The following is a 24,494-nucleotide window of genomic DNA, read 5'->3' on the forward strand; positions in this document are numbered from 1 at the left end:
CCACCATGCGTTTTGCTGCTGTACTGTGACAACTGTGGAGTAAGTTCCTTAAGGTTGAACACACTTCTCATGAATTCTAGTAGCAAAATGTGCACTCATCCTTGCAGGAAGTTGCCATCAGAAACCCTGGAAGTTCTTCGTGAGCATATTTCTAGCATTTATAGATTTACACCACCTGTCGTAATTTCTTTTAGGGCTATACAATATGTCTTATGCAGTGCACTAAGCCAGCGTTCCCAAACGATATGATTTGGCTATATGAGCCAGTTGCACCTTTCCTCATTCCCTGTCACGCACTGTTGAACTTCAACGCACACGAGGTCATTACGCACTCGTCATCCATGTCAGCGCGGGAAGGAGATCAACTCCTCGAGCTTGCAGATGACGGCGGGCTGAAAAGTGTGTTTGACGTAACATCTCTGCCGGCATTCTGGATCAAAGTCAAGGCTAAATATCCTGAGATAGCCACGAAAGCACTGAAAACGTTGCTTCCATTTCCAACATATCTCTGCAATGAATGCAATGAAAACTAAATTGCAGAATAGACTGGACATAAGGAACTCCCTTCGAGTATCGCTGTCTCCCATCACCCCTCGATGGGACCGTCTTGTTGCAGGAAAACAAGCCCAGGGCTCCCACTGATTCAGCGATATTGGTGTGTTGCAATGATTTTATATGTTCATACGGAGAAAATATGTGCTGTGTGCTTAATATCCAAATGTTACTTAAAATGTTATGATGCTATTGACTTATGTGACTTATAATTGACTTAACACTATACTAAACACTATGTGTTTAATATTAAATTTGTTAGATAAACCCTTTGAGAAACGAAATGAATTGAGTGTATTAGCCACTTATCACCTATATTCCAGTCGTGATTACCCCCCCCGAACAGAAACGCCAGAAATGATTTGTAGGAAAAAAATTAGCATGTACACGCATGCGCACTGCTGCCCGCGCAAGGCTTCATGGTCATAGTAGTCTTTCTTGGGGTAAGCTCAACATATTTGACTGCTACTCTTGTCTGTTGGCAACCCTACACCCCCCCCCCCCCCCCGTCGGCCAGTCCACAAAAATATTGAGAATATTGTCAATATTAAACTGGTATGCAGTGCAAAAAAGGTTGGGGACCCCTGCACTAAGCAATGCGTTTATTAACTATACTGACAGAAAGGTTGAGTTTATTGAATATTTTATTAGTAATTGCACATAGTATAGTTATTGGAAATTTTAAACTTGTGAACAGATTTTGGAAGACATCAATTCAAATTTTAATGGATTCAATTCAACCAAATATAATTAGCTTAAGCAATATAGAGTAATTGTCTACATTTTGTTCTTAAATCAGGAAATGCAGTCACTGAAGGATATCTGCTGGATATTTGAGATGATTTACCAAGTACATAATTTACATGCATTTATCAATTCAGGAAAAAAAATCTAATATTTATGCAAATGCAGCAGGCTAGCTTAAAACATTTCCTGAGTTACAATGAAGTTTTCTTCATGATTTAAAAAGTATTTGTGATATTCCATGAATAACAGGGTTTACCATGTGGTCATTATGTGAAGATGAAGTGTTTAGCCCTGCTGCTGCAAAGTTGCTTTTCAAGTTTTTAGATTGTATATTTGATTTCATCTCAGTCAAAATCACTGTACTATTTTTCCTCCACTGTATGTTTCAGGCTGTAAAGGTGAACTCTGCAGCTTTCATTTTGGAAGTTCACGTAGTGTGACTAACAAATCACTACCCGAAAATCCAAGATGCAGAGTATTATTGCTCTAGTATTTATTTGGGTTAAAAAGAAACAAATGTTGTCAATTTGTGTTTTTTTTTTCCTTGATACATTTGCAGATAAATGATGCTGGAGAAATTGTAATGGGACATAAGGAGCTGGCAGAGGAACTGAATGAGTATTTTGCATCAGTCTTCACTGAGGAAGACAGCAGCAGTGTACCGGACACTCAAGGGTGGCAGGGAAGAGAAGTGTGCGCAGTCACAATTATGACAGAGAAAGTACTCGGGAAGCTGAAGAGTCTAAAGGTAGATAAATCACCCGGACCAGATGGAATGCACCCGCGTGTTCTGAAGGAAGTAGCTGTGGAGATTGCAGAGGCATTAGCGATGATCTTTCAAAAGTCAATAGATTCTGGCATGGTTCCGGAGGACGAAGATTGCAAATGTCACTCCACTATTTAAGAAGGGAGCAAGGAAGCAAAAAGGAAATTATAGACCTGTTAGCTTGACATCGGTGGTTGGGAAGTTGTTGGAGTCGATTGTCAAGGATGAGGTTACAGAGTACCTGGAGGCATATGACGATAGGCAGAACTCAGCATGGATTCCTTAAAGGAAAATCCTGCCGGACAAACCTATTACAACTTTTTGAGGAAATTACCAGTAGGCTAGACAAGGAAGATGCAGTGGATGTTGTATATTTGGATTTTCAGAAGGCTTTTGACAAGGTGCCACACGAGGCTACTTAACAAGATAAGAGCCCATGGAATTACGGGAAAGTTACATACGTGGATAGAGCGTTGGCTGATTGGCAGGAAACGGAGAGTGGGAATAAAGGGATCCTATTCTGGTTGGCTGCCGGTTACCTGTGGTGTTCCACAGGGGTCTGTGTTGGGGCCGCTTCTTTTTACATTGTACATCAACGATTTGGATTATGGAATAGATGGCTTTGTGGCTAAGTTTGCTGACGATACAAAGATAGGTGGAGGGGCCGGTAGTGCTGAGGAAATGGAGAGTCTGCAGAGAGACTTGGATAGATTGGAAGAATGGGCAAAGAAGTGGCAAATGAAGTACAATGTTGGAAAGTGCATGGTTATGCACTTTGGCAGAAGTAATAAACTGGCAGACTATTATTTAAATGGGGAAAGAATTCAAAGTTCTGAGATGCAACAGGACTTGGGAGTCCTTGTACAGGATACCCTTAAGGTTAACCTCCAGGTTGAGTCAGTAATGAAGAAGGCGAATGCAATGTTGGCATTCATTTCTAGAGGAATAGAGTATAGGAGCAGGGATGTGATGTTGAGGCTCTATAAGGCACTGGTGAGACCTCACGGAGTACAGTGGGCAGTTTTGGTCTCCTTATTTAAGAAAGAATGTGCTGACGTTGGAGAGGGTACAGAGAAGATTCACTAGAATGATTCCGGGAATGAGAGGGTTAACATATGAGGAACGTTTGTCCGCTCTTGGACTGCATTCCTTGGAGTTTTGAAGAATGAGGGGAGACCTTATAGAAACATTTTGAATGTTGAAAGGCATGGACAGAGTGGATGTGGCAAAGTTGGAGTCTAGTACGAGAGGGCATGACTTAAGGATTGAAGGGCACCCATTCAGAACAGAAATGCGAAGAACTTTTTTTAGCCAGAGGGTGGTGAATCTATGGAATTTGTTGCCACGGGCGGCAGTGGAGGCCAAGTCATTGGGTGTATTTAAGGCAGAGATTGATAGGTATCTGAGTAGCCAGGGCATCAAAGGTTATGGTGAGAAGGCGAGGGAGTGGGACTAAATGGGAGAATGGATCAGCTCATGATAAAATGGCGGAGCAGACCGGATGGGCTGAATGGCCGACTTCTGCTCCTTTGTCTTATGGTCTTATAATGTGGCAGTTTTTCTTATAGACTGCAGTCGGTCAATTTAATTATCTAGCATTCTCCCCCAAGCATTTTCTTTATTATTTGCCCCCCAAATATGTATGAAGCAAATGCAAGTTGTTACGCAATCACTTATTTGTTGCTAGTCATATCATTATACTATGTTAGTATACTTGATATTTGTTTAAAGTGTATGTCTCCATTCAAATTGAAAGCTTCATTCAAGCAGTCACTTCTGTATTTTCTTTGGAAACTGACAAGATAATCTCTTGTCTTCTCAAGACTAAGCAATCAAATGCACTTTCCAACCCCCCCACAATGAATCAGCTGTGACATTATTATCGTTTTGAGAAAAACATTAAGAAATAGGATTTTATGTTGCAGAAAGTCATGATATTGACAGTATTTGTATTAATCTTTCTTCCCATATTTTAATAATGGATATTTTTGATAAATTAAGCTTTAGTTTAATTACTTGCAGTAGTATGCTTGCATCTTTTTAAGAGGAATTTCGTGATTTTCTAACAGCTTGTAGTGGCACTCTGACCTGACCCAATTAAATATTTAGCTTAATTATTAGATGAAGTATACTGTTGTCATTTACTTCTCATAGACTTTCCTGCTGCAATTATGGTCTCCATATTCTGCTTAAAAATGGATTTGAGCCTTGCTCTCGAGACACCTTCATTGCCAATAGAAGTGGTAATTGGATCATCTTATTGCAAAGAAAACCCTCAAATACAGGAAAATCAGATGCTGGAAATCCAAGCAACACAGAAAATGCAGGAGGAACTCAGCAGGCCAGGCAGCATCTATGGAAAAGACTAAACAGTCAATGCTTCAGGCTGAGACCCTTCATTAGGAGTCCTAATGAACAGAGTTGCAAAAAAAAATCTGTTGTGAACTGTTTACATGTTATTTAATGACCTGTATTCTTGGCTTACTTTGCGGACTTATTAGAAGAAAGTGATATTTGTGCTTTTCGGTGTGCCACCTTGATTAAATTAATTTTCCATTCAGTTGCCTAGCCCGACTTCATTGGTTGGAAGATGTTAGAGTCCGTTATTGAGGATGAGGTTTGGGGGTACTTGGAGGCAAATGATAAAACAGGCCAAAGACAGCATGGTTTTCTTAAGGGGAAACCTTACCTGGAATTCTTGAAGGAAATAACAGGCAGGATAGACAAAGAAGAGTTGGTGGATGTTCACCTGGATTTTGGAAAGGCTCTTGACGAAGTATTGCACATGAGTCTACTAAATGAGAGCCCATGGTTTTACAGGAAAGGTACTAGCATGGATATAAGATTGGCTGACTAGCAGGAGACAAATAGTGGGAATAAAAGTGGCCTTTTCTGGTGACTAGTGCTTGAATCTCTTCTTTTCATGTTGTATGTCAATGACTTGGAAGACGGAACTGATGGCATTGTGATCACATTTATGGATGCTATAAAGATAGATGGAGGGGCAAGTAGTGTTGAGGAACTAGCAAGTGTGTGGAAGGACTTGAACTGATCAGGAGAATGGGCGAAGAAGTAGCAAATGGAATATAATGTAAGGAATTGTATGGTCATGCGCTTTGATAGGAGTAAAGACATAGATGGGGAGAACATTAAGAAATTATGGGTGCAAAGGGACTTGGGAGTCCTTATGCAGGATTCCCTAAAGGTTAACTTGCAGATTGAGTTGGTGAAAAGGCAGGCAATCGCAATGTTAGTATTCATGTCGAGAGGACTGGAATATAAAAGTAAGGATGTAGTGCTGAGGCTTTATAAGACATTGGTCAGACTGTACGTGGAGTATTGTGAGCAGTTTTGGGCCGCTTTTCTAAGAAAAGATGTGCTGGCATTGGAGAAAGTCCAGAGGAGGTTCAGGAGAATATTTCAGTGAATGGAAGTATGAGGAGTAGTTGATAGCACTGGGTCTTTATTTGCTGGAGTTTAGAAGAATTGGGGGCAGGGGATCTTATTGAAATGTGTAGAATATTGAAAGGCCTATAGAATTGATGTGTGTTGCAACATTCTCTCCACATCCAAGTTGCTGGTGAATGCAGCAGGCCAGGCAGCATCTCTAGGAAGAGGTACAGTCAACGTTTCAGGTCGAGACCCTTCGTCAGGTAAGTAGGTGATCAGGTAAGTAATATCCATGTAGTATTTATTCAAAATTGCTTAAAGTTGCTTTAAGCAATAGGGGTTTTTTTGAAGGGTCACACCTAGAAGACTAGGTAACAGTAGCATTAATTTTATTGATAAGTACTTTGATTTTTTTTGGGAGATTTTGTTTGAAGCAGTTGTGATTTTGATTGTCAGTACAGTTGTGTATGCAGATCTTGTTGGTTACACTGATGTATAAAAACCTTTTTTTTGTGAATGCATAGATATTGGACGCTTTGAATCAGATAAGTTATGTTCATTTTCCAGCTGAGGAGATGAATTAAGTACAAGAATTATAGAGTATTCTTGGCTAAAAAGCAGCTATTATTTGACATCTTTAGTACAATTTCTGTGGTAAAAATCAACATAAAAGGGCAGTTGGGAGATGCATTTAAATTTACAGTCACTGTGGCAGATGTAAGTGAACCTGTGGAAAGCATCATGCTTGGATGGTACCCCTGGCCATGTCCTTAGGTTCTGTGCAGATCAGCTGGTGGGGATACTTGTAGACATTTTTAACAACTCCCTATTTCAATTTTGCCTGCTTAAGGAACACCACTATCAGCTTGGTACCTAATAAAACAAGGTAACCTGGCTTTAATAACTACTGCCTAGTGACTCATCCACCATCCTGAAGTGCTTTGAGAGATTGGTGATGGCACGCATTAACTTCAGCCTCCTAGACATCTTTAAACTACTGCAATTCACCTACTATGGAAACAACTCTATGGTGACACCATCCTGTTGGCCCTATGCTTATGTCTGGAGCACCTGGACAATAAAGGCACCCATGTTAGGCTGTTGTTTATTGAGTACAGCTCTGCCTTCAAGACTGCAATTCCAAGGAAACTAATGTCCAACCTCCTAAACCCAGGTGTGAAGAGCTGTATTTGGAATTGGATTGTGTAGTAACTGACTACAGATGGGGAATATATAGGGATAGACAGCAACACTTCAGCCTTCCCCCCCCCCCCCCCACCAACCACTCTATTCTCTATAGCTCATGATGGGCTAGATTCTGCACTAACTCCAATTTTGCTGATGACACCACCAAAGAGGGCTGTATAATAATAGGCTGAGTACTGCAACCTTTCAATGTAAAGAAAACAAAATAGCTGGTTATTGACTTCAGGAATTGGGGGGTGGGGGTGGAGAAGAGGTGCTCTGTTTCTATCAGTGGTGCTGTGATTGAGAAGGTGGGGAGCTTCAAGTTCCTAGGGCTGAAATCATCAAAGCCTGTCCTGAATCATCAATGTAGTTGCCACAGCCAAGAAAGGTCACCTGCACCTCAACTTCCTCATGAGGCTATAGAAATTTGGCAAGTCCCTTTCGATACTCAAAAACTGTTATCGATGTGTCATAGAAAGCATGACAGCTTTGTGTGGCAACTACTCTAGCTGTGACTGCAAGAAGCAATGGGGTTGTTGACATAGCTCATCACATCATCGAAACCAGCCTTTCCTCCATGGACTCTGTCTCAATAAAGCAGAAAATAAAAACGACCCCAACCACCTCGGCATTCTTTCTTCTCCCTCCTCCCATTGAGGAGAAGATACAAAAGACAGAAAGCACGTACCACAGGACTCAAGGACAGCTTCTTCCCCATTTTAAAATTCTTGAATGGTTCTCTAAGATAAGATGTCCTCTTGATTTCACAATCTGCCTCATTATGGCCTTGCATTTTATTGTCTACCTGCACTGCACTTTGTATTAACTCAGTGCAGTTGTGAACTGATTGTATGGATGATATGCAAGATGCGTGTTTCACTACCTTGGTACCTCTGACAAATATAAACCAATTTAGGGTTTTGAAGATTGTCCTTGGAATGCCTCTTATGGGAACTTAAAAGTACTGTGAGAGTTTTTTTCTAATGACTATTGTCATAATTACTTTTGTATGTAGTTACACAGTCAATGAAATGCGGGCTAATTAGCTTACAAAGTGATCAGTGTTCAAGTGTAGTGAAATGAGCAAGTTATGAATTTAAGGGTAGTGGAAACATTAATTCAATCATGTCCTTGATGGTACGGGGAAGCAAAATATCCTGCCATCTATGTAAAAGTAACATGTCATAATGAAGTACAGAATACTGATCTATTTTGACTTTATATAAAACACACGGGATTTTAAAATATTTTAGTTTGCAGCCATTAATTCATAATCAAAGTAGTGTCTTTTTAAACTTGTACATTTTGTTTAATATCACTGTACTTCTGATAGTATTGATATTCATATCTATTATGCTTTTAATTGGTAGAACTCCACAAGTAGGGAGTTCTTGAGATAGTTAAGACAAAAGAAGTTCATTCACTAAGAGTGCTATATACAATTTATTGGATAACTCAAATTTTAGATCCATCTTTGGTGTACAGTTAATTGTAATGATATGTGAACAAAATTTCAAAATGAGACTCTACGTCATGTGGAATATGTTTTTAACTAAATACAGTGGATTTCAGTTAATTGAGACACATTGTGACTAGTACATTTTGACCCAATTAAGTGGCTGCCCAAATTAGCTGGTTTCATGGAAATAGTTAAAAGTTATAAAAAAGACAAACTACTGTTTAACTGAGTAATAAATTGTGTATTTAAATGAAGAAATTAGACACCACCAATACTATTACTATCACAGTACTATTAATTGCTAATAGTTATCAATGGTGAAATTCATCTTGCATGTTCTTATGATTGACTGTAAATAAACAAATTCAGCACAGATACTTAGTGCAGACATTAGACTGCCTTCAACAATGCTTTAGATGTTTACATCCTCCAAATCTTCATTTTCATTGTAATGTTTAAGAGACCTTCAAATTCTTCGTAATTCCTAACTTGTTGAAGTAGTGAAATAATTTCATCTTCACTCCTGGCCGTTCCTAGCATCTCCAAGCCTGAATGCTTGAAACTGCAGTGAGCAAAACTGTTCCTAATTGTCTTACCAACTATCAATGATAAAATTCACTGCTTTTTGAATACAGACACTTATCTGACACTATATAAAAACTGACTGCTCTAAGCAAGATGCTGTGTCTAATGGCAATGCAAGTGCAGATGACTGACTAGAAACTGATCGGCAACAATCTCTTGCCCAAATTAAGTGGCATAGTGTCTCAAATAAACAAAAGGAATCCTGGCTATTTTCTTGATTTTAGTTTTGTTCTTTGAGTTGTCCCAAATTGGCTACCCCAATTAACCGACGACCCAATTCACTGGAATCCACTGTATTTTAAGGAAAGACATGTTTAATTTTTTTTTGCTGAGATCTAAAAAAAAACTGGACATGTTTATATAAAATGGGCAAATTTCCCAGACCGTTGAATGTTACTCGTATTAACGGCCTACTACACTCTTAATTCATTTTATACATGTTGTACAGCAGTATAGTAAAATTTCCAATAAGTGATATAATAGTTGGTAGCAAGATCATTGGGTTTTCCTAAATAATGTCCTCTCATTCTTAAGAAAGATTTGTAAAAGGCTAAGGTTGGCTGACATCTAATCACCAAGATACTGCTGCACACAATCTTAAGAAGAAACTATCCTTTCTAATACTCCTTTGATTTCTCTTTAACCTTGTTGATTGCTTCATCAGGTGTACAAATAATGAAAAGGAAAGATTTTACAGTTAATCTGGTAAGTGTCTGCTCACTCGCATTTAACAGTGGGTAGTGAATGACATCTAAGCAAAAATTAATGTTCACAGTGGTAAAAAAAAGATGATATCTCAAATGTTTTATCTGATGTCCCATTGGTTACATCAGCAGAGTGTACATGTGTGTTCTTAATTTTTATTTGTTAAATATTTAAATTTGAGGCCTCTTTTGTTATCTTCTAAATATTGTCTCCTGGGTCTTGAATATTACCTCCTCTATCAAGTTGCTTTAGCATTTTCCTTACTGTGATAATTCAGTACTCTTTATTCAACTCTGCCGTAATAACATTACATTTTGAGATATTTTATAATAAGTGAACAAAATTGCCATTATTTCCCTTTGTAATGTGTCAATTGTAGGGTGAATTTTAGAATAGCAATATGTAACAATGATCTAATCAGTAAAAGGACTGAAAAATCATTTGAATGTTCAAATACACAGCAGAGTTGGTAAAGTTTTTAAAACTCCCTACATTCTTCATATTATTGTTAAGAATTAATTCCTTTTCTTAGTAATTGATTTTGTTTTAAACTTCAGCCTACAGTTACTGAAAGTTAATGAGCAGGTTTGAAAAAAAACTTACATTTGTTAATACAGCTCAAAAATAATGGGTAAGTAGGAATAGGATGTACAGCTTCATCATACCACCCCCCTCACTTCTCACCACAAGCATAGGGAGAGGTATTTCTGAATTTCTAAAAGCAAAAATAAACTCTGCCTTGCCTCAGTCTTTATTCCAATTCTCCCATATATTGAAAGATGTTTCACATAGATCAATGTCATTATTCATCAGGGTCCAAAGAATGACTTACACTCAAGTGCACAGGTGGATATCTAGTGTGGATATCCAGAAATCCTCATGATTGAACTCAAATTAAAAAAATATAATATTTGAACAGCTGGTCCTGTGATAGCACTACTGTCCAATACTTGACTTTTATTGAAGGATCTTTGAACTACAACAGACAAGCCTACAATGCGTATAGTTAGGACATGCTCACATGCTTTTTGTTACTTTCTATCCAAAAGCCATTCTATTTCATAACTTAATCAGCTTCCAACTTTGAAAGATTACCCAAAAAATTCCCAATAGTGGAAACAATTTTTATATATGTAAGTGAATGAATAGACATATTTATATACATGTATTCATCTAGACATACAGTGCCTATAAAAAGTATTCACCTGACTTAGAAGTTTCTATGTTTTATTGTTTTACAACATTGAATCATAGTGGATTTAATTTGGCTTTTATTGACACTGATCAACAAAAAAGACTACTCACCCCCTGCAAGTCAGTATTTAGTAGATGCACCTTGGGCAGCAATTACAGCCTTGAGTCTGTGTGAATACGACTTTATCAGCTTCTGGCAAACTCTGGCCAAGATTTTGTGTGAGTTTTTTTCCCCCAACAGTGGCTTTCTCTTTGCCACTTTCCCATAAAGCTGCACAGATGATGCACCCAGACAACAGTTGTTGTATGTGCAGTCTCTCCCATCGCAGCTGCTGGAGCTTACAACTCCTCCAGAGTTGTCACAGGGCTCCTGGTGGCATCCTTCGCTAAGTCCCATTCTTGCATGGTCACTCAGTTTTTGAGGATGGCTTGTGCTTGGCTCGTTTACAGTCATGCCATATTCTTTCCATTTCTTGATAAATGTCAACTGTACATCAAGGGGATATTCAGTGACTTGGAAATTTTCTTGTATCCATCTCCTGACATGCTTTTCAATAATATCTTAGCGGAGTTCCTTGGAGTGTTCTTTTGTGTTTATGGTGTAGTATCCTAGCAAAAACTGACCCACCAGTAGTTGGACTTTATAGATACAGGTGTATTTTTACCACCATCAATTGAAACAGATCTGCATTTAACTAATGATGTGACTTCTAAAACCAATTGGTCACACCAGTGATGATTTGGTGTGTCATATTAAAGGGGGGGGGGTGAATACTTATGCAATCAAATATTGTGTTTTTATACTTAGAATTAATTTAGATCACTTTGTAGAGCTCTGTTTTCACTTTGACATGAAAGTCTTTCTGTTGATCAGTGTCAGAAAAAAAACACCCAATTAAACGAAGGGTCTCGGCCCAAAACTTCGACTGTACCTCTTCCTAGAGATGCTTGTGTTCACCAGCAACTTTGATGCGTGTTGCCCCAATTAAGTCCACTGTGATTCAATATTGCAAAACAATAAAACATGAAAACTTCCGGGGGGGGGGGGGGTGGTGGTGATGATAAGTACTTATTATAGGCAGTGTATATTTAACAGCGTTGAATATTTAAGTATTTTCAAGAATTTTTTAATGTATTCTTCCCCCACCTCAACTCCAAATCAGAAACAAATTTTGCATCCTTCAGTTCCAGCATGCTTATTTAAAAATATATATTTATATCTGCTACGCAGGCTGCAGGAAATCAATCTTCCCTGAATGAAAGTTGCTTGCATAAAATCTTGACATTTTTTTTTCAATACAGCTAGAAAATAACTAAGTTAAACAAGTAATTTTACAAATTATACAGTATATAAAGCAACTTGTTCCTTGTAAACAATTGCAAATTATGCAGTGAAGACAAAATATTAAAAGCAAATTGCCAATATGACATTAATTAAAATTAAATAGAATATAATTATTGAGCACATTATTACATATATTTATTGAGCACATTATTACATATATTAATTGAAGAATTAGACAAAATACTTAATTTTTTTTTTCTTTTCTAATTCCAGGGATCTATTACTAATTTGTACATTTCCATTTTTAGGCATTTGTACTATTATTTGACAGCAAATGCATTGGATGCCAACCATGAGCTAGCAAAGTCAAAGATTGACATATGTCATATCCCACAGCAAATAAGAAATACACTGGGAGCAGCCAATGTAACAAAAAGATCCTTGGACTCACAGGCAAAGGCACTGTTAAATGCCTAGAAAAAAACAATAGATGTGGTTAAGGATTTAAACTATCTGGTAGAAAATACAGATAACAATTCCTGTAATGTAGAATGTTACTTGCTGACTTTTATAACTCTCCCTCAAAAAGAAATAAACCTGTACTTTGTATTGGTGCTGTAATTTTGTGTTGATTTACAGGCATTGTTTTGATTACTTGTGGTTTTAGAAAAATATAATAGTTGTGTTCAGGTTGTTACCCTCAGAAACAGGCCCTTTGGCCCAATACACCCATGGTGACCATTTTGCCCCCATCAGATCCTTACCCTTCTATGCCTTACCTAATTATATGTTTGTCTAAATACCTCTTAAAGACGGTGATTCGATCTCATCTGGTAGCAACTTCCAAAAAATACTCTCCAAACACCTTCCTCTCATCTTAAACCTGCGTGTTTTTTTTTTGATATCCTTATGGCCCAGAGTGTGCTAACAACTTTGCGCGTCAGAAGCTGGGAATACTGGACGATGCCCACATGTCTCATGGTGATGTTGAGACTTGGGCAGCATCTGTAGGGGTGCAGGTATGGTTTGATGAGAGCATAGTGAGAGAGAAAATGAGATTTATTTAGAATTGACTTGCAGAAACCCGGGTTACATCCACAAATAACCCAAATGGAAGGAATTTGTAGAAGTTCAAGATGTCTAACCTCAGGTTCCCTTAAGAGGATGAATATTGGATAATTGCAGTGTGGCTGATACAGAACCACTTCAGAATTAGTAAGTAATCAATAGTACTTTGCAATGTGAAATAAAACTGTTGGAGTAATTGCCTGACCTAAAATTCCTATTGACAAATTAAAGAGAATTAAGAGGCCACCTTCTTTGAGAAAACAACATGTTACAAGAGAAAATGAAGTGGTTGCAGCATGCATGAATTTTAGCAAAGCATTTGACAAAGTACAAGCAACTGAGGAGATAATGAGAAACGATTAAGGATATAGTTCTCCTTTCCAAATTTTATTCTACAATTTGCACAATTTGCCATTTGTCTTGTCTGGGTTTTAATTGGTGGCACCTGTTAAATTGGGATGAGCTAATTCCAACTAGTAATATCAAAATCTGGACTACTTTGAAAAAAAAGCTAGGGGAAACTCTCCCAGCACAACCGTGACATTGTTGGTACCACCTTCAGTTACAAGTAGTCTCAGTTTGCAAAAATACTGATCAGTCTCTGCCAACTGTATATTCCCAAGACGCAAGGATTAGTTAATAAAAATGTAAATAGAGGAATTACTCTCTCTTCATTCCCCCCCCCCAAAAAAAGCTTTTCACTATTTCTTATACCAAATTAATGCAAAACAATTAACAATCTACATTTTACCATTAACTGGACAAATGCATATTTTGATATGTTGCTATTTAATCATTTTCAGCCAAGCACTTTATTCTACTTTCTACATTAAATATCAATGTACAATCATCTTAAACTGTTCAAATAAAATATAAGGGTTTTGTTTTCAATCTTAATATACTTCATTTTTAAAAAATCAACATACGTTAACTTGTACTCAGTTGCACAGCCAGAATTAAATGTCAATATACTTACTTATAAGGCTCCAATCGAGCATTTCGTACCATTAGAAAAATGAAGAGACCAGCTTCAAGATTTAAAGCAAATGAAGCCACTTTGTCAAGCAGAACAACAAATCCCTGTGAACAACAACAGCAATATTGGAACATTAAAATACTATGTACATCATTTTGTTATTGTTGTTTGTGTATATATGATTTGGGTGTGAATGTAGAAGAGCTGCTTGGTAAGTTTGACAATATAAAAACTGGTACTGTAATCAATAGCGAAGGAGGTTGCAAAGAATACGGAGGGTCATAGATCATTTGGAAAGATGGAGTTGTGGCAGAAGGCAATTCATTTTGGGACAACAAATACTGACAATACATGTAACTGACAGGGACCTCAGTGTTGATGAAGAAGGGGCAGGTTCACAGATGCAAGAGATTCTGCAGATGATGGAAAGCCAGAGTAACACATAAAATGCTGGAGGAACTGAACAGGTCAGGAAGCACCTATGGAAATGAATAAAGAGTGAAGATCCTTCAACAGGACTCGAGCCTGCCTGAAATTGCAACACAGGTGGATAGGGTAGCGAAAGACAAAATTTGACATGGGATGTCATATTGCAGCTGTATAAAATGTTTGTCATGGCACACCTGGAGTATTGTGTACATCTCTGATTGCCGCACTACCAGGTAGATGAGATAGCATTGGAAAGCGTGAAAGTGAGAATAAAAAATGTTTCCTTGACTAGAGAACTTTATAAGGTGAGATTGGAGAGGCTTGGTTTTTTCCTTGTTGGGACATAAGAAGTTGAGACTGTGCTTGCAGAAGGTTATAAAATTATGAGGGCAGAGATGGGATATGTATTCCATTTTTCTTTCCCTAGAATGGGAGCAGTCCAAAATTAAAGGTTAGTGAAAGATATAAAGGAGATCTGAGGGGCAAGTTATTCCACACAGAGGGTGGTGGTTATATGTAACAAACAGCCAAAGGAAGTGTTAAAGACAGATACGATTAATATTTAAAATACATTTGGACAGGAAAGTAGAGGAGTATGGGCCTGATGTGGTAAAAAGGAATTAGTGTAGATAGGTAATCTGGCTGAAGGGCCTGTTTCGGTCCAATACAACTCTATTATTCTACAGCTTTTAGGACAGAGCAGACTCATAATTTGTGATTTATAATGGGAAGCACACATGTTAAATGGGCTTATTGGTTACAAACCAGTTGTGAAATCTGGGGAAGTTCACTGTTTGTCAAAGGCAGGTCGTGCCTTACGAGCCTGATTCAATTTTTTGAAGATGTGACTAAACACATTGATGAAGGTAGAGCCGTAGATGTAGCGTACATGGATTTCAGCAAGGCATTTGATAAGGTACTCAATGCAAGGCTTATTGAGAAAGTAAGGAGGCATGGGATCCAAGGGGACATTGCTTTGTGGACCCAAAACTGGCTTGCCCACAAAAGGCAAAGAGTGGTTGTAGATGGGTCATATTCTGCATGGAAGTTGGTGATCAGTGGTGTGCCTTAGAGAGCTGCTCTGGGACCCCTACTCCTTGTGATTTTTATAAGTGACTTGGATGAGGAAGTGGAGGGATGGGTTAGTAAATTTGCTGATGACGCAAAAGCTGGGGGTGTTGTGGATAGTGTGGGGGGGGTGTTGTCAGAGGTCACAACGGGACATCGATAGGATGTAAAACTGGGCTGAGAAGTGGCAGATGGAGTTCAACCCAGATAAGTGTGAAGTGGTTCATTTTGGTAGGTCAAATATGATGGCAGAATATAGTATTAATGGTAAGACTTTTGGCAGTGGGGAGGATCAGAGGGATCTTGGGGTCCGAGTCCATAGGACACTCAAAGCTGCTTCACAGGTTGACTCTGTGATTAAGAAGGCATACGGTGCATTGGCCTTCATCAACTGCGGGTTTGAGTTTAAGAGCCGAGAGGTAATATTGCAGCTATATAGGACCCTGGTCAGACCCCACTTGGAGTACTGTGCTCAATTCTGGTCACCTCACTACAGGAAGGACATGGAAACCATAGAAAGGATGCAGAGAAGATCTACAAGGATGTTGCCTGGATTGGTGAGCATGCCTTATGAGAATAGGTTGAGTTGAGTCAACTCCGCCTTTTTTCCTTGGAGCGACAGAGGATGAGAGGTGGCCTGATAGAGGTGTACAGGATACTGAGAGACATTGATCGTGTGGATAGTCAGAGGCTTTTTCCCTGGGCGGAAATGGCTAGCACAAGAGGGCATCGTTTTAAGGTGCTTGGAAGTACGTACAGAGGAGATGTCAGGGGTAAGTTTTTTTTTAAACGCAGAGAGTGGTGAGTGTGTGGAACGGGCTGCCAGCGATGGTGGAGGCGGAAATGATAGGGTCTTTTAAGAGACCACTGGATAGGTACATGGAGCTTAGAAAAATAGAGGGCTATGTGTAAGCCTAAGTAGCTCTAAGGCAAGGACATGTTTGTCACAGCTTTGTGGGCCGAAGGGCCTGTATTGTGATGTAGGTTTTCTATTCCATTCCAAAGTGTTACACGTTTAAAGATTTTAGATTCAAGAACTAAACTACTTTAGAAAACTAGAAATATGCCATCTATATTAAAGCAAATTGCGGGGTGGGGGGGGGTCACCATTGAGCAGAACTTCAATGGGACCGATCACTTAAACTGACAATAAGATCTGTTCAGATACGCATTTCCTGACATGCCAAATCCTCTCCATCGTCTACAGGGCAGAAACCAGAATTGTACTTTAGTGCTCTCTGCTTGCCTGGATGAGTGCAACAATATGCATGAGCTTGTCATCACACAAAACTGCTGGCTTGATCTGCACCACATCTACCAGCCTAAACATTCATTTGGTCCATTATCAGTGTAGAACTGCTGCAGGGTGTAGTAATTTTTTTTTGCAGTTACTCTTAAAATATTGTGTATTCACTAACTTGGACTACCAACCTCCAAACCCCGAGAACTGTCACCAAGAACATGGGCAGCAGGTGTTTGGGAACAACACCGCCACCTGCAGGTTCTCTGCCAAGCTGAACATCATCATGCCCTGCAAATACACTTCCTGGCCTCTTGTACACAGACACTCTTGTACATCAACTCTTGCATTGATGCAAATATCTAATCAGCCAATTTATGTGACAGCGACTCACTGCATAAAAACATGAAGACTTGGTCAAGAGGTTCAGTTATTGTTCAGATCAAACATCAGAATGGGGAAGAAATGTGATCTAAGAAATGAAATATCGTCCTCTCACAGAATCCTTCATCAGAGACCCAAGACTGGTCTTGCCAACCATGCCAAAATCCCAAACAGAGAAAAACTCCAGGTTTTAATGATTATATTTCTAATATTCACATATAGCTGTTAAGCCGGGGGAGTGGTGTGTGAGGATGCAACCAGTCTGCTGAAGCAAGTTTCCGGCAGGTCTTTATAACCAGTTGGTGAAAGTAGTTTTGGTTTAGCTGCGCTGGACCTCTTGTGCTTTCCTGCAGAAAGACTCACTCCAAGTAACACAACTGCTGAGTTCAGGCGGCTCACTGTTCTGCAAAGATATATGTCAAAATGCTTCTCTTCCACTGGCAAAATACAGTTTCATTCAAAGTAAGATTGTTTGTAAATATCAGTGCCTGGGAATCAATAGCTAAATGCCGACACATTAAGCCTGTCCTAGAGCCCACCTTTACAAAACTACATGCAGTACAAGGCATAATGTAACACATAATTCACTTATTTACGCATTACTTATTGTTACCTTACCTTTGGATTAGACAGAGCCACCAGAAAAATTATACCAAATCCCAGCAGACAAACTAATCCTTGAGTCACACTGGAGGAGGACAGCAATTATATTAATTAATGCAATGTACACTTTTTTAAAAAAATAGCTGAAATATTGTCAGAACATCTTTCTTGTATCAGCTTGAATATACTGTTAGCTGATAATGTAAAGGTATTTTACAAAACCATAGGTTAAGAAATACAGAACAAAATGGTGAAAATAACTGATCAAAACATGAGGCAGTCAAGAGTTTTCAAAGTAAGGGACAATTTCAGAGCACATATCCACGATATCCCTATTGAATGATCCCTACTTTCATTTGTGACAGGTCCCTACTGCTAGTTCATTTTGAATCTCATGAAAGATCTCATTTCAGAATCCATTCTATACCTTTTAATTTAAAGAAGTTCCTTAAGCACTAATGTTTTGGAACTATACAGCTGGAATCCACAGGAATGTGCCATAGTCTCAATTTTAGAAATGGATCCTTTAATTTTCTTTGAATTTTGAAACATTGAAGGGTTTGAAGAAACTCCTAGTCCTTCAAGTTAAACTGTTGTTCAATGCTGCATTGGCAGTACTTTTGTGCTGTGGATTCCACTTCTATTTTTAAATCAACAAATTGCTTCTAACCCTTATTTCTCTAATAGAATAAATGGAACTTTCAATGTACTTTATAGATTTTCTGTTTGGGAAAATTCTTTCAACATTATTTCCGACCTGCAACTTTGATTCTTAACTTCACTTTAAATATCTTATTTATTACAAATAAATTCTACCTTCCAATCATCTTAATCCTGATCTCCATTTAAACACTTTTTAAAGTGTTTTTATGAATTGGACTCCATACCTTAGAAAATGTAAAAAGGCAAATGTAGTAACGACTAGCTATCAGTGACATATCTATCGATCAGTGGCAGGAACTATATCATACAGGAACTTTTATTATCTGAAGGGCGTTTGATGGCTCTCACTGAAAGCTATTGAATATTGAAAGTCCTCGACAGAGTGGATGTGGCGAGGATGTTTCCCATCATGGGGGAGGCAGGGGATTGAGAGGGAAATGGATCAGCCATGATGAAATGGCGGAGCAGGCACAATTAGCCAAAGGGCCCAATTTTGCTCCCATATGTAATGGTGTTATAGGAACTAGGTTTTAAATCGAGGGTAAAATGGGGATTAGTAGTGAAATGGAAAATAAACTGCTGGAATCCATAACAAATCCTAATATGTTACAAGTTTTATTCTGAACATTTGTTAGCCATAGGTACCAAGGGAGCTTCATTAAATCCTTTAAATGTCAACTTCTAGTGACATTGAATTAAAATTTTTAATCTAAGCAATTTAGAGTCATACAGCAAATGACCCTCAGTCCGATGAAAACACATGAACCATCAAGCATCCATTAATGCAAACCCTGTTTCATTCTCCCTGCACCAGACGTCCAGGTTGAATCACTCACCTACATACCAGGGGGCTTGTACAGTGACCAATACATCTGCTAATCCACATATCACTCTGATTTGGAACACCACAACAAAGCACCTAAAGGAAACCCAGACAGCCACAGGAAGAATGTGCAAATGGCACACGACAGCACTGGAGATCAGGGCCAAACCCAAGATGCTGGGGCTAAGAGGCTGCACCAATGTGCCACCTATGGTTTAAAAATGAAAACTAGCTTTCATTTCACAGATATTTGAAAGCTGATATTTAGCTTGGCAAATTTAAAAAATAAAATGAACTTATTGATACAAAAAGCTAATAGTTTGTTTATAAACTTGGCAAGATAATTAAACTGTTGCTTTACCTTTTTAAACTGTTAATCTTAAATAGTTGTAAGCGTGACTTTTCACCCTGTTTAGAAGCATTCTTGCATTTTCTGTTCCAGAAGGAAGCCACCCAACCATCCACTGGAAAAGTTCAGAGAAAAGACATAATTGTCAAGTATGCAACAGTTTTAATATACAGCACAATAATTTAGAAAAATGTTAAAGTATGCAGTCTGAAGAACATTGTGCAAATGACTTAGGGCAATTATTCACATCATTCTATAATTTTATGAAGTACCTTGTCATGTCTGCACTGAAATGTTGAAAAACTATTTCATTTATCTCTTAAAAGCAATGGTAATTCTGAATTTCCTGACCTAACATCTTTTTAAGTAAGCTGAAAAAGAATGATATTGTATACCAGGCAGTGACACGAATTATTGACTCTAAATACAACTTTTGGATTAAATAGCATGCACTTTGTTTGATGACAGGGAGTTTTTCCAAGGGAAGATTCTTAGACTTTATTAACGATATTCAAAAAAAATATTTTTGATAACTTATCAAGTTTAGTTAGACAAAAGTAAATGCTGAAAAAGATATTTTACACCTTTTGGAACTGTTAAATTATAAAATTCCAAAGCAAGCTGGAGAGGGCAGCAAAAGCTTTTACAATGGAAATCTGTTCCTAAAGTCACAAAATTGAAGGACTCTTAGATGACACTAGTCTCCTTTTCTCTTGTAATCAGATTATACTATTCATCATCAGTTTGACTTGTCAGTTTAATGGACTTATTAATCTAATAAAATTTGATGCTTTGCTCAACTTTGCTCAACATTAAAAATAGTTATAAATTAAACTGGAGCTGCAACCTGCTTCAATCCAAGGTTATTTATTCTCCTTCATTAATTGTTGTAATAAAGACATCCTGGGAGAGCCCTGCTGCTATTTGTAGCAGCTAATCCCTGTCCTTAACATAGATGTATTACTGTACATCAATTCACACCATGAGATGACTGAACACACACTGATTACAATGAGATTGTAAGTTTCTTCAAATTAATTGGATGCTTCATAAAAAGTACAGATTGTGCCGATTTTATCTACTATAGTAATTACATCTAAAGTGCAGGAGCAAAGCAGTCAGAGCAGAATTAACAAGTAACCAGACTCAACATTTCCAGTTTCTGCTTTAAATATTGAATACTAGTAAGTTGACTCGACATTTCATTACAATAATCAACTCAACAACTTTTTCTAAGATGTGAAGTTCTATTTTGCAATCAAGGAGGGAAATAGATTTGCTTGGAATGACCTTGGAGTGGCAGGCTACACACTGAGAAAACACAGGAACTAACACTCCACTGTCGGATTCCATAAGGAGTTCAATGTCAAGGCACTGTTGCAATGGTGCTAGCTCAAATTCTGAATAGAAATCTTGAACGTCTTTATGTATGCTGTTTAGGTAGGAATCTGTTGAAATCGAATATTGAAACACCTAGATAGATTTGGGTGTGGAGAGAATGTTTTCTATAAGTGGAGAGTCTTAGATCAGAGGGCACAGCCTCAGATTAGAGGAACATCCACTTAGAACAACGATAAGGAGGAATTTCTTAAGCCAGCTGAAACTTCTTAAGCTGTGGAATTCATTGCTAGAGATGGCTGTAGAGGCTGCCATTGGAAATATTAAACAAAGAGAGGTTGATAGAGTTTGCTGTCCTGAGGCAAATTAGGGTGAATAAATCTCCAGGACCTGACAAGGTGTTCCCTTGGGCTCTGTGGGAGGCAGGTGCAGAAATTGCAGGGGCTCCAGCAGAGATATTTAAATCATCCTTACTGACAGCTGTCTGAGGATTGGAGGATGGCTAATGTTGTTCCACTATTTTAGAAAGGCTCTAATAATAAACCAGGAAATTATAGGCCAGTGTGCCTGACATCAGTAGTGGAAAAGTTATTGGAAGGTATTCTAAGGGACCGAATATATGATAGACATGAACTGATTACGAATAGTCAGCATGGCAGTTTGTAATAGGTCATATCCAACCAATCTTGTTTTTTTTTGAGCAAGTCGCCATGAAATCCAAGGTAGTGGATGTTCTCTACATGGACCTTAGTAAGGCACTTGACAAGGCCCCACATGGGAGATTGATCAAGAAGGTTCAGTCACTTGGCATTCAAGAGGAGGTAGTAAATTGGCTTTGTGGGAGAAGCCAGAGACCGGAGACACGTGACTGGCGGAGTATCGTAGGGATTGGTGCTGGTTCTGTTGTTTATTATCAATATCAGTATGAAAATGTGGTTAACTGGATCAGCAAGTTTGCAAATAACATCAAAATTGGGGGTGTAAAGGAAGGGGAAGAAGACTATCAGAGCTTGCATGGGGATAGCAGATTGCAAAAAAAATAGCAGATTGAATTTAATGCAGACAAGTGCAAGGTGTTGCACTTAGTAGGGCCAGCCAGGGTAGTTCTTGCACAGTGAAAGGTAGGGCACTGAAGAGTGTGGTAGAACAAAGAGATCTGGGAGCAGATGTACATAATTAATTGAAAGTGCCGTCATGAGGGCTAGTTTGGAGTATATGTACAGTTTTCGTCACCTACTTATGGGAAAGATGCAAATAAATTTGAAAGTGTACAGAGAAATTTTACAAGGATGTTGCTGGGACTGGAGGACCTGAGTTTGAATAGGACTTTATTCCTTAGAAAGTTGAAGATGGCGTGGAGATTTGATATAGATATACAAAATGATGAGGAGTATATGTAGGAGTATATTTTCTTCGGCAGTTGAACGGGGCACGACTGCGCAAGCGCGTGAAAGTCGGACCGTGAGGCAGCGGGAGAGCTTAAAAGCGAGCAGATTGAGAAGGGTCGGTCATTTCTTCAGCAGTTGAACAGGGCACGACTGCGCAAGCGCGTGAAAGTCGGACCGTGAGGCAGCGGGAGAGCTTAAAAGCGAGCAGATTGAGAAGGGTCGGTCATTTCTTCGGCAGTTGAACAGGGCACGACTGCGCAAGCGCGTGAAAGTCGGACTGTGAGGCAGCGGGAGAGTTTAAAAGCGAGCAGATTAACAGAGCAGGTGACATTGTGGCAGGCAACAGAGTAGAGGGAGACAGAGTAGGAAGGCTTTGGCTCGAGGGGCTTCGGCGAGCAGAGGCTGAAGGACGAGCTTCACTCCAAGTGAGGTAAGACCAGGTAAGTTCCTTTAATTAATCTAATTACCTTAGGAGTAGGTGATGGAGGCAGCAGTTAGGGTAGTTGAGTGCTCCGTTTGCAGTATATAGGAAGTCAGGGCGAGCACAATCGTTCCTGATGACTACATCTGTAAAAGGTGCATCCAGCTGCAGCTCCTGACAAATCAAGTTAGGGAACTGGAGCTGGAGCTAGATGAACTTTGGATCATTCATGAGGCAGAGGCAGAAATAAACAGGAGTTACAGAGAGAGGGAAGGGGAATAGACAGAATGAGCAGAGCACCCCTGTGGCTGTTCCTACCAATAATAAAGTATATCATTTTGGACACTGTTGATGGGGACGACCTACCAGGGACAAGTTGCAGCGGTTGCGTCTCTGGTACCGAGACAGGACCCTCAGCTCAGAAGGGAAGGAGGGAAAAGAGGAGAGCAGTAGTGACAGGGGATTCAATAGTTAGGGGGACAGATAAGAGGTTCTGTGGAGGAGATCGACAATCACAGATGGTCTGTTGCCTCCCTGGTGCCAAGGTCCATGATATCTCGGATCGAGTCCTCAGTATTCTCAAGAGGGAGAGTGAGCAGCCGGATGTCATGGTCCATGTAGGGACCAATGACATAGGTCGGAAGAGTGAGGAGGTACTGAAAGGTGAGTTTAGGGAGTTAGGTGCCAAGTTAAAGGACAGGAACTCCAGGATAGCAATCTCAGGATTGCTACCACCCTCTGAACTGGAGGGGGACAAATATTCTTGCAGATAGGTTTGCTAGAGAGGCTCCAGTGGATTTAAACTAGATACAATGGGGGAGGGGAACCAGAGTGTATGAATAGATGTAGGGCAGAAGGAAGAAAAAGAAGATAGTAAAGTTGTTTGCACCATTAGTGATAAACAGAGAGTAAGAGGTGGAAAATTTCTTAAATGCATTTATTTTAATGCTAGGAGCATTATAAGAAAGGTGGATGAGCTTAAAGCATGGATTGATGCCTGGAAGTATGATGTGGTAGCTATTAGTGAAACATGGTTGCAGGAGGGATGTGATTGGCAACTAAATATTCCTGGATTTTGTTGCTTCAGGTGTGATAGAATCAGAGGGACAAGGGGGGAGGTGTTGCATTGCTTGTCAGAGAAAATATTACAGCAGTGCTCTGGCAGCTTAGATTAGAAGGCTTGTCTAGAGAGGCTACTTGGGTGGAATTGAGGAATGAGAAAGGTGTAGTAACACTTATAGGGGTGTATTATAGACCACCTAATGGGGATCGAGAATTGGAGGAGCAAATTTGTAAGGAGATGGCAGATATTTGTAGTAAGCACAAGGTTGTGATTGTGGGAGATTTTAATTTTCCACACATAGACTGGGAAGCCCATACGGTAAAAGGGCTGGATGGTTTGGAGTTTGTAAAATGTGTGCAGGAAATTTTTTTTGCAGCAATACATAGAGGTACCAACTGGAGAAGGGGCAGTGTTGGATCTCCTGTTAGGGAACGAGATAGGGCAGGTGATGGAGGTATGTGTTGGGGAGCACTTTGGGTCCAGTGATCACAATACCATTAGTTTCAATATAATTATGGAGAAGGATAGGTCTAGACCCAGGGTTGAGATTTTTGATTGGAGAAAGGCTAACCTTGAGGAGATGTGAAAGAATTTAGAAGGACTGGATTGGGACAATTTGTTTTATGGGAAGGATGTAATAGAGAAATGGAGGTCATTTAAAGGTGAAATTTTGAGGGTACAGAATCTTTATGTTCCTATTAGGTTGAAAGGAAAAGTTAAAAATTTGAGAGAGTCATGGTTTTCAAGGGATATTGGAAACTTGGTTCAGAAGAAGAGAGATATCTACAATAAATATAGGCAGCATGGAGT

At 39.1% G+C, this 24,494-nt stretch overlaps 1 protein-coding gene across 1 annotated transcript in view; it reads right to left on the reverse strand.

Moving 5' to 3' along the window:
* si:ch211-51h4.2 (uncharacterized) overlaps positions 1 to 24,494 on the reverse strand; it is a 435,103-nt gene that overhangs the window by 15,904 nt on the left and 394,705 nt on the right. Inside the window, exons 15-17 of the mRNA XM_063045772.1 lie at positions 19,487 to 19,589; positions 17,655 to 17,724; positions 13,916 to 14,019 (exon numbers count right to left, since the gene is read on the reverse strand). Coding sequence (XP_062901842.1) covers positions 13,916 to 14,019; positions 17,655 to 17,724; positions 19,487 to 19,589 — 277 coding nt within the window. The remainder of the gene's footprint in view (positions 1 to 13,915; positions 14,020 to 17,654; positions 17,725 to 19,486; positions 19,590 to 24,494) is intronic.

The sequence above is a fragment of the Mobula hypostoma genome, chromosome 4, assembly GCF_963921235.1.
Source record: "Mobula hypostoma chromosome 4, sMobHyp1.1, whole genome shotgun sequence".
NCBI lineage: Eukaryota > Metazoa > Chordata > Chondrichthyes > Myliobatiformes > Myliobatidae > Mobula > Mobula hypostoma.